We start from the raw sequence: 13071 nt of genomic DNA, 5'->3' as shown, positions 1-13071 counted from the left end.
TGGGGAATAATATAGGCCTACTAATAGTAGTCTACGTATTCATGTTCTTCAGTAAAACATAATATTTTGTGTTTCTATTGTTGAAGGTCAAAACCATATGCCCAAATAATGATATAATAGTCCATTTGGGATATAACATCCTAAATGGGATGTAAATTTACAGTGTAAAAAATGATCATTTTTATTACTTTGGCAATTTTTTGCAATTTTCATTTCTTGCACTGCACATTTTATATCCATTTAGAATATTATATTCCAAACAGACTATTATATCCCATTTGGGTGAGTGGTCCCAACCTATTGTAGCTGCAGAACTGTACCTCTCTGAAAAAATATATAAACAGACTGGAAAGCTAGACCCATTGAAAAAAATGCATATCTGTACCCTTAAAGTTAGAGTCCAAACATCTGAGGTGGTAAAAGGTTTGTTTAACACAGTCTTTCAAATAATAAATCGCTGTTTCTTCACAATCTTCACCAAAATCAAACATACCCGACGACATCGCTGCCATTTTCCCTCCATGTAAATAATGAATTTTTTACTCTTCATGCACTGAAGAGTTCGAAAAGATAGATAATTCCGGTAAAAAATAAAGAGATTCAAAAGTGTATATCTTGAGATTCATTGTAAATCCAAGAAATTCCTTGAAAAATGTTGTGTAAAATAACTCATTAAATCAGATAGATAATTATAAACAAAAGTTCAACCGTTGTATCAAACACAGCACTGCGTGTCTCATAGAGATATAAAAGTCAAGTGAATTTTCTCTAATAAAACCTTTTGAATTTCCCAAATGAATAAGATCTGGTAAACAAAATTCAACTATAAAAAAAAAGTTATACTTATTAATTCAACATAGAACACAAAATTTTTCAAACTCATTGTTTTATTTTATTTTTTTAGAAGGGCTTATAAAAGTGCTATTTTTCCTTGAAAATCCCAACCACCAGTGGGCTATAAATAGATTCGGGGCTATCTCGATAAGGAGGGCACCTTTGTTGAAAATTTTCTAACAATACATATATAGGTCCATTCTCTTCAAAATTATGTATTTAAAATCATCTTTTTAAAATGTGACTTGTGTAACAATTTTTTTAATTTTGCATGATTTTCTCCTAGACTCGCTTTTAATACTATTTTGTTGCGATTACAGGCAACAAAGACATTTCTTTGTCAGTATGTCACAGATTGCAAAACATCTTGATTTATACGAGCAAAAACTTTTTCTTCCGACAATTTATCTGTTTTTTTCTCCAAAAATGACAATTGACTATTTAATATAAATTATACTTTCTAACAGAAATGTTGGTTGTCAAAAGAAAGTATGTATCTTAAGAGCTATGTCGAGAAACAGAAAAAAGAATTGATTGTTTATTGTTAGACATTGAGTTTACAGTATTTCATCCACAAATATAATAAAACTAGGTAACTGCATGTACAAGTTGGTAAAAACAAAACAAATAGATTCTTTAATCCTATCTCATTCTATAAAGATTTAATATTGCCCAATTCCTAGATCCGCCACTTATAGATAGAAAAAAAGTTGGCTGGTTCCCAAAATCGGGAAGATGTATCCACAAAAAGATTAGTTATCTCCATGGTAAGAATCCCTCAAATAAAATTTTCTTTAAAAATATACATTTAATTTTAAACAGCTCTAAGAAAAAAATGACGAATAAATTAACACCCTTTTCTACTTTCGTTTTAAAATCCACGCACATAAAGCAGGAAGGAAGGTTGATAACACGGTGGACATAGTTTTGTAAGCAGGTCGATGCATGTCCTTGTTACCATATCTATATTACTCTAGAATGAATTTAATTACATGTTATGATTGATTATACAGTTTAGGATAATTGATTACACAGTTTAGGGGCAATTTAATGCTGAAACGACATTTTGATTTTAGGATATATATATGTCTAAGTGCCTCTGATATAAATAGCCTTAAAATTGGTTTTACCTACGGAAGCCCAATAGTGTAAACCAAAAATATATAAAGAAAAAAACGAAAATATTAGATGAAGAGAAACAAAATTATTAAAGAAAGAGAAACGAAATTAATATATAAGAAAAACAAAATTATTAAATAAAGGAAAACGAAATTATTAAATAAAGAAAAACAAAATTAATATATAAAGAAAAACGAAATTAATATATAAAGAAACACGGAATAAATATATAAAGAAAAACGAAATTATTAAATAGATCATTTTGTTTTTCTTTATTTAATGATTTCGTTTTTCTTTATTTAATAATTTCGTTTTCTACTTTTAATAATTTCGTTTTTCTTTATATATATTTGTTTCGTTTTTCAATTAGAAAACTGAAACGAAAATAAGGAATTTTGAGATATGCAAGGTAAGGCCTGAACCCATAAATCATTAGCGCACGCGTTTGTTAGCCTTGATTTTGTTTTGACAATTTACAAGTGTGATGTTTGCCTTTGCACTCACCGACTCTCAAATCGAATGAATAACCATTACAATAATTGAATGGGGAGAATTTAACCTTTGGTATCTAATAGTAATATGCTTAGATTTATGTTTTTATTTTACAATTACACGATGAATGTGAACTTAAGCCAGTCTCATAATTTGGCCAGTGATTAATTCGGTGAGAAGTTGACGTTAAAATTGGTTTACATTAGCTTTCTCAAATCCTCTGCTCGAAAGGTCTAATGATCAGCAAATGATGAATCTGGACACATTAATAATCACTTTGGACATGAAACATTAAAGAGATTATCCTAATAAATTTCACAAATATTTAAGATAAACATGAAGGTTAATATTACGTTATTTACAACATGTAATGTTGAATTTTTAATGTATGTAATCCCCATGGCTTTACAGTACATGCATTACAAAAAAAACGTATAATAATACGAAATATCTGACTTTGTGAGTTTGTTTGACATTGTAAAAAATGTTTAAATGTTTAATAACAATTGCAAAACTTAAAACAAGCCAAAGTGGTTACAATAAGTAGATTTTAATGATTGCTTTCTATATTAGAAATAAAGCAAACCACTTCTGATTTCTTGGTCTTAATGAATGTCAAACTCTCAATATGTATTATTCGGGTCAGTGGTACTACATTACTACTATAGTACTTGATTCACATATTCTAAATGGCATACTCTCAATATGTATTTATAAATCAGTTATATTTGTGACCAAACAATGCCCACACTTGCACAAAACAAATCCCACAAAATAATTCAATCAATTTTCTCTTTATAGTTTCAACAACCTATGATTTATAGTACACAGATAGGACGCTAGGTTAAGTTCGAGGGAATTCAGTAATACGATACTCAAGGTCTTGTTCATGACCTTCTCGCGATTCATGAGCTTTATTGGAATGTCATTAATTCTGTGCATACAGAAACAGCCATCCTCGCTAAGTCAAGGCTTACAGACTCCAACAGTGATGTGGGGATATGACACAACATATAAACAAAATTGAACAGTTTATGAATTGTTCACAGAAATGGGAATTTTCGGCCGTATGTACATATTTTTTTCTACGTTTGTAATTTGACATTTATATGATCTTTAATTTTTCATTTCCACTACACATTTGTAATTTCGATATAAGGCATAAAGAGTTACGAGGTGATGCTTTATAGCATGTGCGCTTTATGGAATGATTCATGGGTTCAGGTTGCACAACAATATTACATCCAGCTATAGCTATATATTTTTACCAAAAATGCGCAAGTTGGATTAATTGTAATTTATTCAAAACAAACTTCTCAGAAGTTTCCTTTTCAGATCTTGTAAAACAATTCTTTATAAAGATTTTAATACCAAAAAATACATAGCCATGCTGCAAGGCACACAAGTTTGTTTCGGTCGAAGTCGAGCAGGTGTTTGAAAATGTAGTCCATGGCCTAATCACTCCCCACACTTGACAGATGTAGAAAAATCAGCACGCCCTAAATTTTAATAAATCTAGTCAATACAGGATGTTTACATGTTTTTGATCTCATAAAAAAATTCAGCTCCAGTCTCGTATAAAAATGCCAGAATCGGAAGGGAAGATTCCAAGATTATTTTGCGTCAGCCATGATTTACTGTTACGACACCTGCAGGCCCTTACCATGCATATATTTAAATTCTGTATTTTAGTTTCAGTTTTCTAGTTGAAAAACGAAATAAATAGATAACGAGAAACGGAATTTATATATAAAGAAAAACGAAATTATTAAAAGTAGAAAACGAAATTATTAAATAAAGAAAAAGGAAATAATTAAGTAGAGAGAAACGAAATTGAAATATAAAGAAAACAGAAATTAGTATAAAGATAAATAAAATCATTAAATAAAGAAAAAGGAACTGATTTATTTAATAGTTTCGTTTAATTATTTAATTATTTCGGTTTTCTTTATATATTAATTTTGTTTTTCTTTTTTTGATAATTTCGTTTCCGTTTATATCATAATTTCGTTTTTCTTTATATATTAATTTTCGTTTCTCTTTATATATTAATTTCGTTTTTCTTTATTTATTTTTGTTTTGCACTATTGGGCTTCCGTATATACCTGATTGAAGAGCGTCGCTTTGTACTTGTAGGTAATACACAGCTGCCCTTTTGAATACATTTAAACTTTAAACCTTGCCTAAGCTAAAAGCTGAGGTGAGATTTTCTAAGCACATTTTGCCCTTTAACCGCCTGTCTGTCTGTCCGTCTGTAAATCTTTTACTCGTTTGACTTTGTCTCCGGACACGCTGGGTCAATTTCAACCAAAGTATCCATGAAGCATCCTTGGGTAAAGAGGATTCAAGTTTCATTTAAATAAAGGACCATACTCTCTTTCAACGGGAGGGAATTAAAAATTAGTAAAAATTTTGTTATCTTTTTAACGCTGCGCTAGAAAAGATGAGACGTATTTGAAAAGATCATCAGTACATTCTAGTTTGTTCAAATCATGACCCCAACGGTAGGATGTGTAATATACGGGGTTCGTTCAAATATCGTGTAGATTGTGCGAGCCATGCTGCTTATTTCCATGACGTCACAAAATATATATCTCTTTCCTAAATGTTTCCTAAATCATATACCGTATACAGGGTTATTTTCACCCCGTGTAATTTTCGTCCTTTCACACATTCAAACAATTTTGTCCCGTTTTAAATTCGCCCACTCATATAGTTTTATTGAAGAAATTATGCTGTATTCTTTGAATTCGCCCCATTTTAAATTCGCCCAAATGAGGGTAGGGCGAAAGGGGCGAAAATAAAATGGAGGCGAAAATTTCCCTGTATACAGTATTCATTTCCATAATTAACAATATACTGCTGAGTGGGGCCACAATGGAGGTCAAAGTTTTACGTAGAAATGTATAAGATAATATTGATAACAATCTTCTTCTCAAGAACTATAAAATCATGATTAGTCTTATTTTTATGGAAACATTCTCAGGTGGTGTGAATTCATGTTTGTTTAAATCACAACCCCCAGAGGTAGGGTATGGACACAGCTGGTAATCAAAATTATACACAAGAAAACTTAGAAAATTCTTAAAACTCTTCTTCTTACGAACAGCAAACCCATAATTGGTCAAATTTTAAAAGAAGCATCCTAACGTAGTGTAGATTAAAGTTTGTTAAAGTCATTACCCCTGTGGGTAGGGTGCGGCTACAATGGAGATCAATCTTTTCCACAAGAATGCATATAAAAAGCTTCTAAAATCTTCTTTAGAAGAGCAAACCCGTGATTGGTCATATTATATGGAAACATCCCCAGGTAGTGTATATTCAAATTTGTTTAAATGATAACCCCAATGGGTAGAGTGGGACCCATTTGGCCAGGGGGATCAAAATTACACAAAAGAATATGTAATGGAAAAATCATTTTCTTGAGAACGGAAAAACTTTTTTGAGATATATTATGTTTTATGGATATTGCAAATCAATTTCATAGGCATTTTAGAACTACATTTTACGGAAGAAAATGCGGCTAAAACAATCCGTCTTTTCCTGAAACTTCAATATACCAATAAAGAAATTGACGCAGTTAATATAAGTAAAATTCTAAACCACAAAAGGGTCCAGTCATATTCAAACATATTTTAAAGTTTAAGACTACACCTTGTATTTCCTACAGATATACATCAACCATTGCTTCAAAACTATAGAATTACAAAACAAAATTACGTGACCTAGATATCGAGTACCTGTAACATGATCCTCCATCATGTTCATGTTCTTCGTCGCCCAATAACTATAGTCCTGCTAGACACCTCATTATAGGTGACGTAAATATATGCAATAATAAGGACCTAAGATCACTTATTTCAAAAGGTCCTAGATATAGGGAATCCCGACCCTTCAACTGGCGTCGGAATTTCATAAATATTATGGATTCTGTTAAAAATTACCCCACACGATGGGCCAAATACGAACAAGAAGACGTTGACACCTTGTCAGAATGGATTAAATTCATCAGATCCATGTTAAAGTCACGTATTAAAAGATTGAAGGGAAATATGAAAACCATCTATCCTTCTGTGTTCAATAATTTAGAAGTGAAAAAAAGAATTAGATAGATTACATGATCAGTACGTACTGGTCCCTGTCGACAAACCAGGTAACAACATTGTTTTTGTTTGTAAGGCTCATTATATAAATTGTATTTTAGAAGAACTTGGATTTAATTCTACAAGTGGTAATCCTACTTATACTCATACTTCCCTTTCTAAGGAAGAAATTCTTCAAAATCATATGCCTGTTTTAAATATTTTCAATATTCCACAGAGCCAAACTAAATTTGAACTACTGAATGGATTCCGAAACTTCATAAAAATCCTTACAAACAAAGATTCATTGCAGATTCCGGTAAATGTTCAAACAAGCCTCCTTCGTTACTCCTCACTATAAGACTGACAGTTGTGAATGAAAAGCTTCAAGAGTACTGTGTAACAATATATTCAAGAAGTGGTGTGAATCAGATGTGGATACTAAAAAATTCGAAAGAACTTTTGAACAATTTGAAATCACAGGATTTTACCAAAATCAACAGCTTAAACACTTACGACTTTTTAACTTTATACACAACCATTCCCTACGATAATTTAAAGTCCAGGCTTTTTGATACTATTTATTGCTTTCTTTTCAATAAAAATGAAACTCCTAAGTTTTCGTATCATTTCCTAGTTATTGGTCATTTGCAAAATTATCTTATTTAAACACATCCTGATTGCACACAAGTACTCTGAAGTTGATTTAAAAAGATGCTTGAGTTTCTGATTGACAATATCTATGTGATTTTTAGATACGAGGCCTTCCAATAATCTAGTAGAATTCTCATGGTTTCCAATGACCCATGCGATCCATTATTGGCAGACATATGTTTTGATCATATGAAGCAGAATTTGTGCAAAATCTTTTGCGTGTGAAGAAGAAAACACTTGCTGTGGCCTTCAACATTTAGATATATCTACGACGTATGTTCAATATTAACAATGTAAATTTCTATTCCTATGTCCAAACTATATATCCTGGTCAGCTTGAGATAAAAGATAACAAAGCCTGGTACATCTGTTTCATACATTGATATTTTACTTGAAAAAGACATTGTTGGTAATCTACTACGAACAACTAAGTTCTATGATAAACGCGATGATGTAAACTTTTCTATTGTCAATTTCCTTATGAGTGAAAAATTCTCGAAGGGACGTTAAACAATATACGATCTATTGTCAATTTCCCTTACTTATGCAGCAATATACCATCATTACCTTCATGCGAATTTTATATATCTAATTTGTTTATTTATTTAATTTATTCTATACGCACTAGCATGTTAGAACGTTTGAACAATTTTCATTACGTGGCTAATTATTGACTAACATGTTGATGAAACAAGATATCAGCAGTCTCCATGGAAGTCATCATTTCTTAAGTTCTATGGTAGATACAATGACCTCGTAAGCAAACACAATTTATCCTTCAGTCAAATGCTGAGTGGCGTTTTTCATACTTATTTTTAATCTGTTGTTTAAACACTGAATCAACAGCAGATTTTTTCCGCTATTCTTTGATCAAGACAAGGGGCACACGGCGGGTTTGACTGGTCGGCTGGGGTTTTTCTCTACTCTATGACATCTGATCCCATCTCTGATGTTTTGGAGGTCCGTATTTGCTCTGCTCCTACTCCAAAATAACTGCATAAAAACGACTCATACGCGAGTACGTTTGGTATATCCTTTATCGTCTTGAAAGAGTCAAAGTAAGCAAACAATATGACTGCAAAATGATCTTATAGTTTTTGTCGCGCGTTTTATCTTATATTGCTTAAGTATGGATCAAAAGTCCATTTGAAGGATACAAATCGAGTAGAGAAACATCTGCAAGGATCTACAAAAATATCGGAGATCGGGTGCCATGGAATAAAGCTGCAGTCAATGTAGCATTATGCTTTTATATTTTCATGTTTAACCAAAACAATATGGTAAATCTTGAAAACACAAAAATATAAACCATAACGCTACAGTTTGTAAAGTTATGGACCGGACACATAACCCATGTGCTCCTTGTTATAATCATGCAAGAATCCGATGAAATTTCAGTGTGTAATTACGCACGAGCTGCCATCTGACCTAATGATCAGTTGTAATCGCTTTTGTTTGTTGAAGTAGCTGGGAGACGGGGCATGAGAGACATTACTTACCGAAATATCTAAATGAAGGTCAAAACAAGTGTTTTCTTTTTTTAATGTTGCCATTGTAAAAATGCTTCAAAAGTGCACAAAAATTAGACTGCTTATAACGGAGTACAAATGGTAAAAATTTGAATCACAAAATATTTTTGGACAACATGATCTTCAAAAAAAAGAAAAAAAAAATAGATATTGTCAATCAGAATTCATGCATCTTTTAGTAGCAACTGTAGACTACCTGTGTGTACAATCAAAATGATAAATTAAAAATATTTATTTCTTTAATTTTGTTTTAAAATGGAGGCCGCCAAAAATAAATCTTGCCGCCCCCACAATAATAACTGGCGGCCGCCTGAAAATGTTAATTTACCTTGCACCTAACGACTATCGTAGTAATTATACAATGAAACATGTTCAAAACAAACAAAACAATTAAGGGATATATATTTCCGAGTTCCATTTTATTGAAAAAATAGTATTAAAGCAGTGAACTTAATTTATTGTGGGAATAATTTCATGCATTTTTTACAAGTCATACTTTTTAATGTTATTAAAAAAATGGTAACATTTTTCAATTTCAATTTTCTTATGGTTCCACAGAGTTTTTTTAGTATTAACATTGATACCACTTCTTGAATACGCATATTCTGTTTAAGTTTATTCCTCACTGCCGTTAATATTTTAAACAGATTTTAAGATTGGGCCTTTGTAGAACATTTACAAGAACCTTCAACCTACCTTTGTCAGGATTTTATGGAGATTTCGAATCCGGTATAGCTGTTAAAATTCATTTTAAAGATGAAAATTAAGCCATATTTACGTGAAAAGTAATGCCCTGTGTAGCAGGACTATAGTCTTGTGTAAGATGAATATGAAAACGATGGAATATTATGATTCAGATATCAGATATCTAGCGCAGTACTGTTAAGGCTACCCGCACCTTAAAATGCATTTATACGAAACACTGCATTGCAAAGTTGATTTTCAGTTTTATTTTTAAGTTATGTACTTAAGAACGCCTAATTCATATAGAGAGCTCTCTAGGCTATTTATAAAATAACATATTTGTTACGATATCACATAACCTTATTGATCACGTGACGGCCATTTTTTTCTTTTTTGGAATGATTCACATAAATTGCCTCGGTGCAGGTTATTATTAACACAATTATTATTAACTTCTTGTCACATGAATAAACTCGTTGAATCCTCGTGAACCCGAAATATGCTTGGGAAAAGTTATACTATTTCTTTGGTACAAACTATTTCACATTAACTTCAACTTACCGACACATCTGAGGGTATTTTCCGCTATATATTGTCGTCTGTTTTAAAACAAAGCCAACACATATTTTCCCCAAATCAGGATTCGGTTAGAATTGAAACCCCTCTTACATATTTTCGCAAAAAACATTAAATAAATCTTCATTATTAACCTGATCCAGGCTATGTTATACACATATAATCAATTCTGCCTCCGTCCACGGGTATAAAAAAGGTTAAATGTCAAACGTATATTTCCGTACGTAGTTTGAACATGCTGACTCTAAACAAGAGTAATAATGCAAAATTATCTAAATTATTCAGATATACCTGTATTAGATTTTTGAAAAAATGATAAAAACACGTTTGTTTTAAACTAGCATTCTACATCTTTATATGCAGATTAAAATGAAGTGTTTTTGTTACTTTCCCCATCATTAAAGCTCAAGTATGCAGTGACTTGACGTCATTTTCAATTATGATTTGATATATTTTTTCAAGAAGTCCTTGCTTTTAGTACACTGCAATATTCTCTGGGAAGCCTTATCGTTCCTGCGAGGAACCGTAGATGTTTTTTTGCAATTAAAACAGATTCTAAGAGATTGTCGATGTATATTTGTTAAAAAAATTATAGGTGTTACTCTCAACATGAAATATTGTGGAATACAAAACATGATCTCATTGTAATGAAGAGCATTGCCTATACTTACTGCGTTAATTTCTTTATTTCAGAGAAGTATCTATAAAATTCTAACCAATTTTATGTCAGAATTTTTCAAGAAGTATATGATTTGAGACTTTTTCAATTTGTTGCTTTTATACCCAATATATCGACATATAGTATAACTTTAGCATTTCTTCTTCAAAAAATATAATGTCTGCATATTGTATTAAATGTCATTTCGAAAAAAGTATAATTTATTCACAAACTTTGTAGATTAAACCTCGGAATGGCTAAATCATTTGCTCAACATTTTCTTGAATGCGAAAACTGTGAGGAAAATCCTGCCCAGTTCCTTTGTAAAACATGCCCTGGTCATCTTTGTGAGACCTGCAAAACAGATCACGAGACGAAGAAAATAACCAAAAATCACGAAATTATACATTTGCATAAAAATAAGGAGGGAACCATGGGCCTACTTTACTGTGGGAAACATACAGTTAACAAGTTAGAGTGGTACTGTTCACCCTGCAAGGAGCCGGTGTGTTCTAAATGTCTCATAGAATTCCATAATGGACATAAATTGGATGATCTGGCCGCAATTTACCAAAAAATCATAAGTAATTTAAAAGATGAAAAGGAGGAAATAGAGGGGGTGATTTTACCAAAATATAGAGAAATGTTATCTAAAGAAAAGATAAAGAAATCAGAGATATCAAAGAGAACCGATGAAGTTAAGAAACAAATTGAAGATCACACAAAATTGATCATGAATCAAGTCAAAAAAGTGAAAGAGAACGCTATACGGAATTTACAAGAAGAAGAAAAGAAGGCCTTGAAATCAATTGAAGAAACGGAAAATGAAATTGAAAGAAGAATTGAAACACTTGGGAAAATCGACGAAAACATTACCAGTAACATGAGGGCAAATCCTGGAATAACATTTTTTACAAATATAGATTATGATACTTTACGACATATGCAAGGCTTTCCGTCCATGGTAAATTACAAGCTTAGTGACTTTCAGCCTGGTGAACTTTTTAAAGCAGAACATTTCGGAAAATCTCCAAAATTATTAAAATCAGAAGAGAGTAACTTGAAAACTGAACATTTGTTAAGGAGAAACAAAGCTGCAATAGCTATGAGGCAAAAATTAAAAGACTTGGAACTACAAAGTGCTTTAACAAATAATTTTTCTGAATGGACAGCTATTCGTAAAGAGATTGATTTGTTAAACATTGAGCTAAACGAACTTGAACGTAATGAAAATTGAAGATGTCATTTTTGTGGAAGAAAAGATCTCAAACGGTGTGGAACTGCTGAAGAGTATTATCAGTAGATTTATCTAACATTTTTATTGAAAACAAGGAAAAACATGTTTTACCCCTACAAATAGCAAAAACTCCCAATAAAATTTTAATACGGACTGTCGACATTCTAGTATCATAACAAAAATTGCACTAAAAATAAAAAGATAGCACATGGGATGAATTTGTACTGGTCAGCTCAGCGTAACTAACTTGGCGGAGATAGCACACGTGGGCGCGATCATATAGAATCAGTTAAATAAGTAAACAAATAAGAATTGAACTTTGACCTGGCCGGTTCCAAGAAATGAATCATTGGAATGCATTTTTTTGTTAATCAGAAGATGTATTTGGTTAGGAGGAAGAAGCAATTAGATTGAAGTGACCAGAGGTCAAATATTTGGATAAATTAACAACGGAAAACAATATTAAAAGATTATGCAAAAGATCTGCAATTATTTTAAAAGTGCATTAAAAGTTTAAAAGGCATTCAAGTTCAATTTTTAAAATTCAGATCATAATAAAAAGTAATTATTGCAAATTTCGAACGAGTTACAAATATGGAGATGGAAATCTACAAACGTTAACCTAGTATATGATACAAGATTTCAGTGGAAAGCTGATGATTCTTGATTTCATACAGGTGAGATAAATTTCTAAACTTGCGCGGTTTTTGTTAAATTATTAAAATTTTCACATGGCTTAATTGATTTACAGATAACATTTTTTTTATATTAGAACTAATGATATTTAGTATAATATCTTGAATATTGTGAGAAATTATTTATTGTAATCATAATGATTACAATTAGATTTTATAATTTAATAAAGAGTGAAAGCTTTTTCTGTCTTGGTTGCATTTCATAAGTTTTTACTCCCCAACCATGGCGGCCGCATTTTTAAAAGGAATTTATAATACTATAAAATCACATATTTTCGTGGGGTCAAATTTTCGAAAAAAAATGTTGGTTCGTGGGGGCAAATTTTTATTGTTGTGCATATGAAAATTTACATTTCGTGGTGGACATGAATTCGTGGGTCTCGTCACACCACGAAAACAACGAAATTTAACCCCCACGAAAATTTGTGATTTCACAGTAAAAGAAATAGCTGAATTGAAACATCCCGGTACCTCCACAAGCCAAGAGAGAGTTCAGAAGATCGGCACCTCT

General features: G+C 31.5%; 1 protein-coding gene across 2 annotated transcripts; it reads left to right on the top strand.

Moving 5' to 3' along the window:
- The first annotated feature begins 1726 nt into the window (after positions 1-1726).
- On the top strand, positions 1727-12215 carry LOC134262938 (E3 ubiquitin-protein ligase TRIM71-like). 2 transcript variants are annotated; one of them, XM_062745258.1, is made up of 2 exons: positions 1727-1771; positions 10869-12215. In XM_062745258.1, exon 2 carries the CDS (start codon positions 10882-10884, stop codon positions 11863-11865), a length of 984 nt encoding a protein of 327 aa, XP_062601242.1. In that variant the 5' UTR covers positions 1727-1771; positions 10869-10881; the 3' UTR covers positions 11866-12215. The 2 variants fall into 2 exon arrangements, with proteins under 2 accessions (XP_062601242.1, XP_062601243.1); XM_062745259.1 differs by having other exon boundaries at positions 1733-1828.
- The last annotated feature ends 856 nt before the right edge of the window (positions 12216-13071 follow it).

Source organism: Saccostrea cucullata, unplaced genomic scaffold (assembly GCF_032062105.1).
Source record: "Saccostrea cucullata isolate Sc308-1 unplaced genomic scaffold, CSIRO_AGI_Scuc_v1 ctg2144, whole genome shotgun sequence".
Taxonomy (NCBI): domain Eukaryota; kingdom Metazoa; phylum Mollusca; class Bivalvia; order Ostreida; family Ostreidae; genus Saccostrea; species Saccostrea cuccullata.
The sequence above is the reverse complement of the archived record's forward strand: the minus strand, read 5'-3'. Positions and strand labels throughout refer to the sequence as shown.

Coding starts and splice junctions, on each gene's coding strand:
- LOC134262938 (XM_062745258.1), top strand. CDS start 10,882: ATGGCTAAATCATTTGCTCAACATTTTCTTGAATGCGAAAACTGTGAG.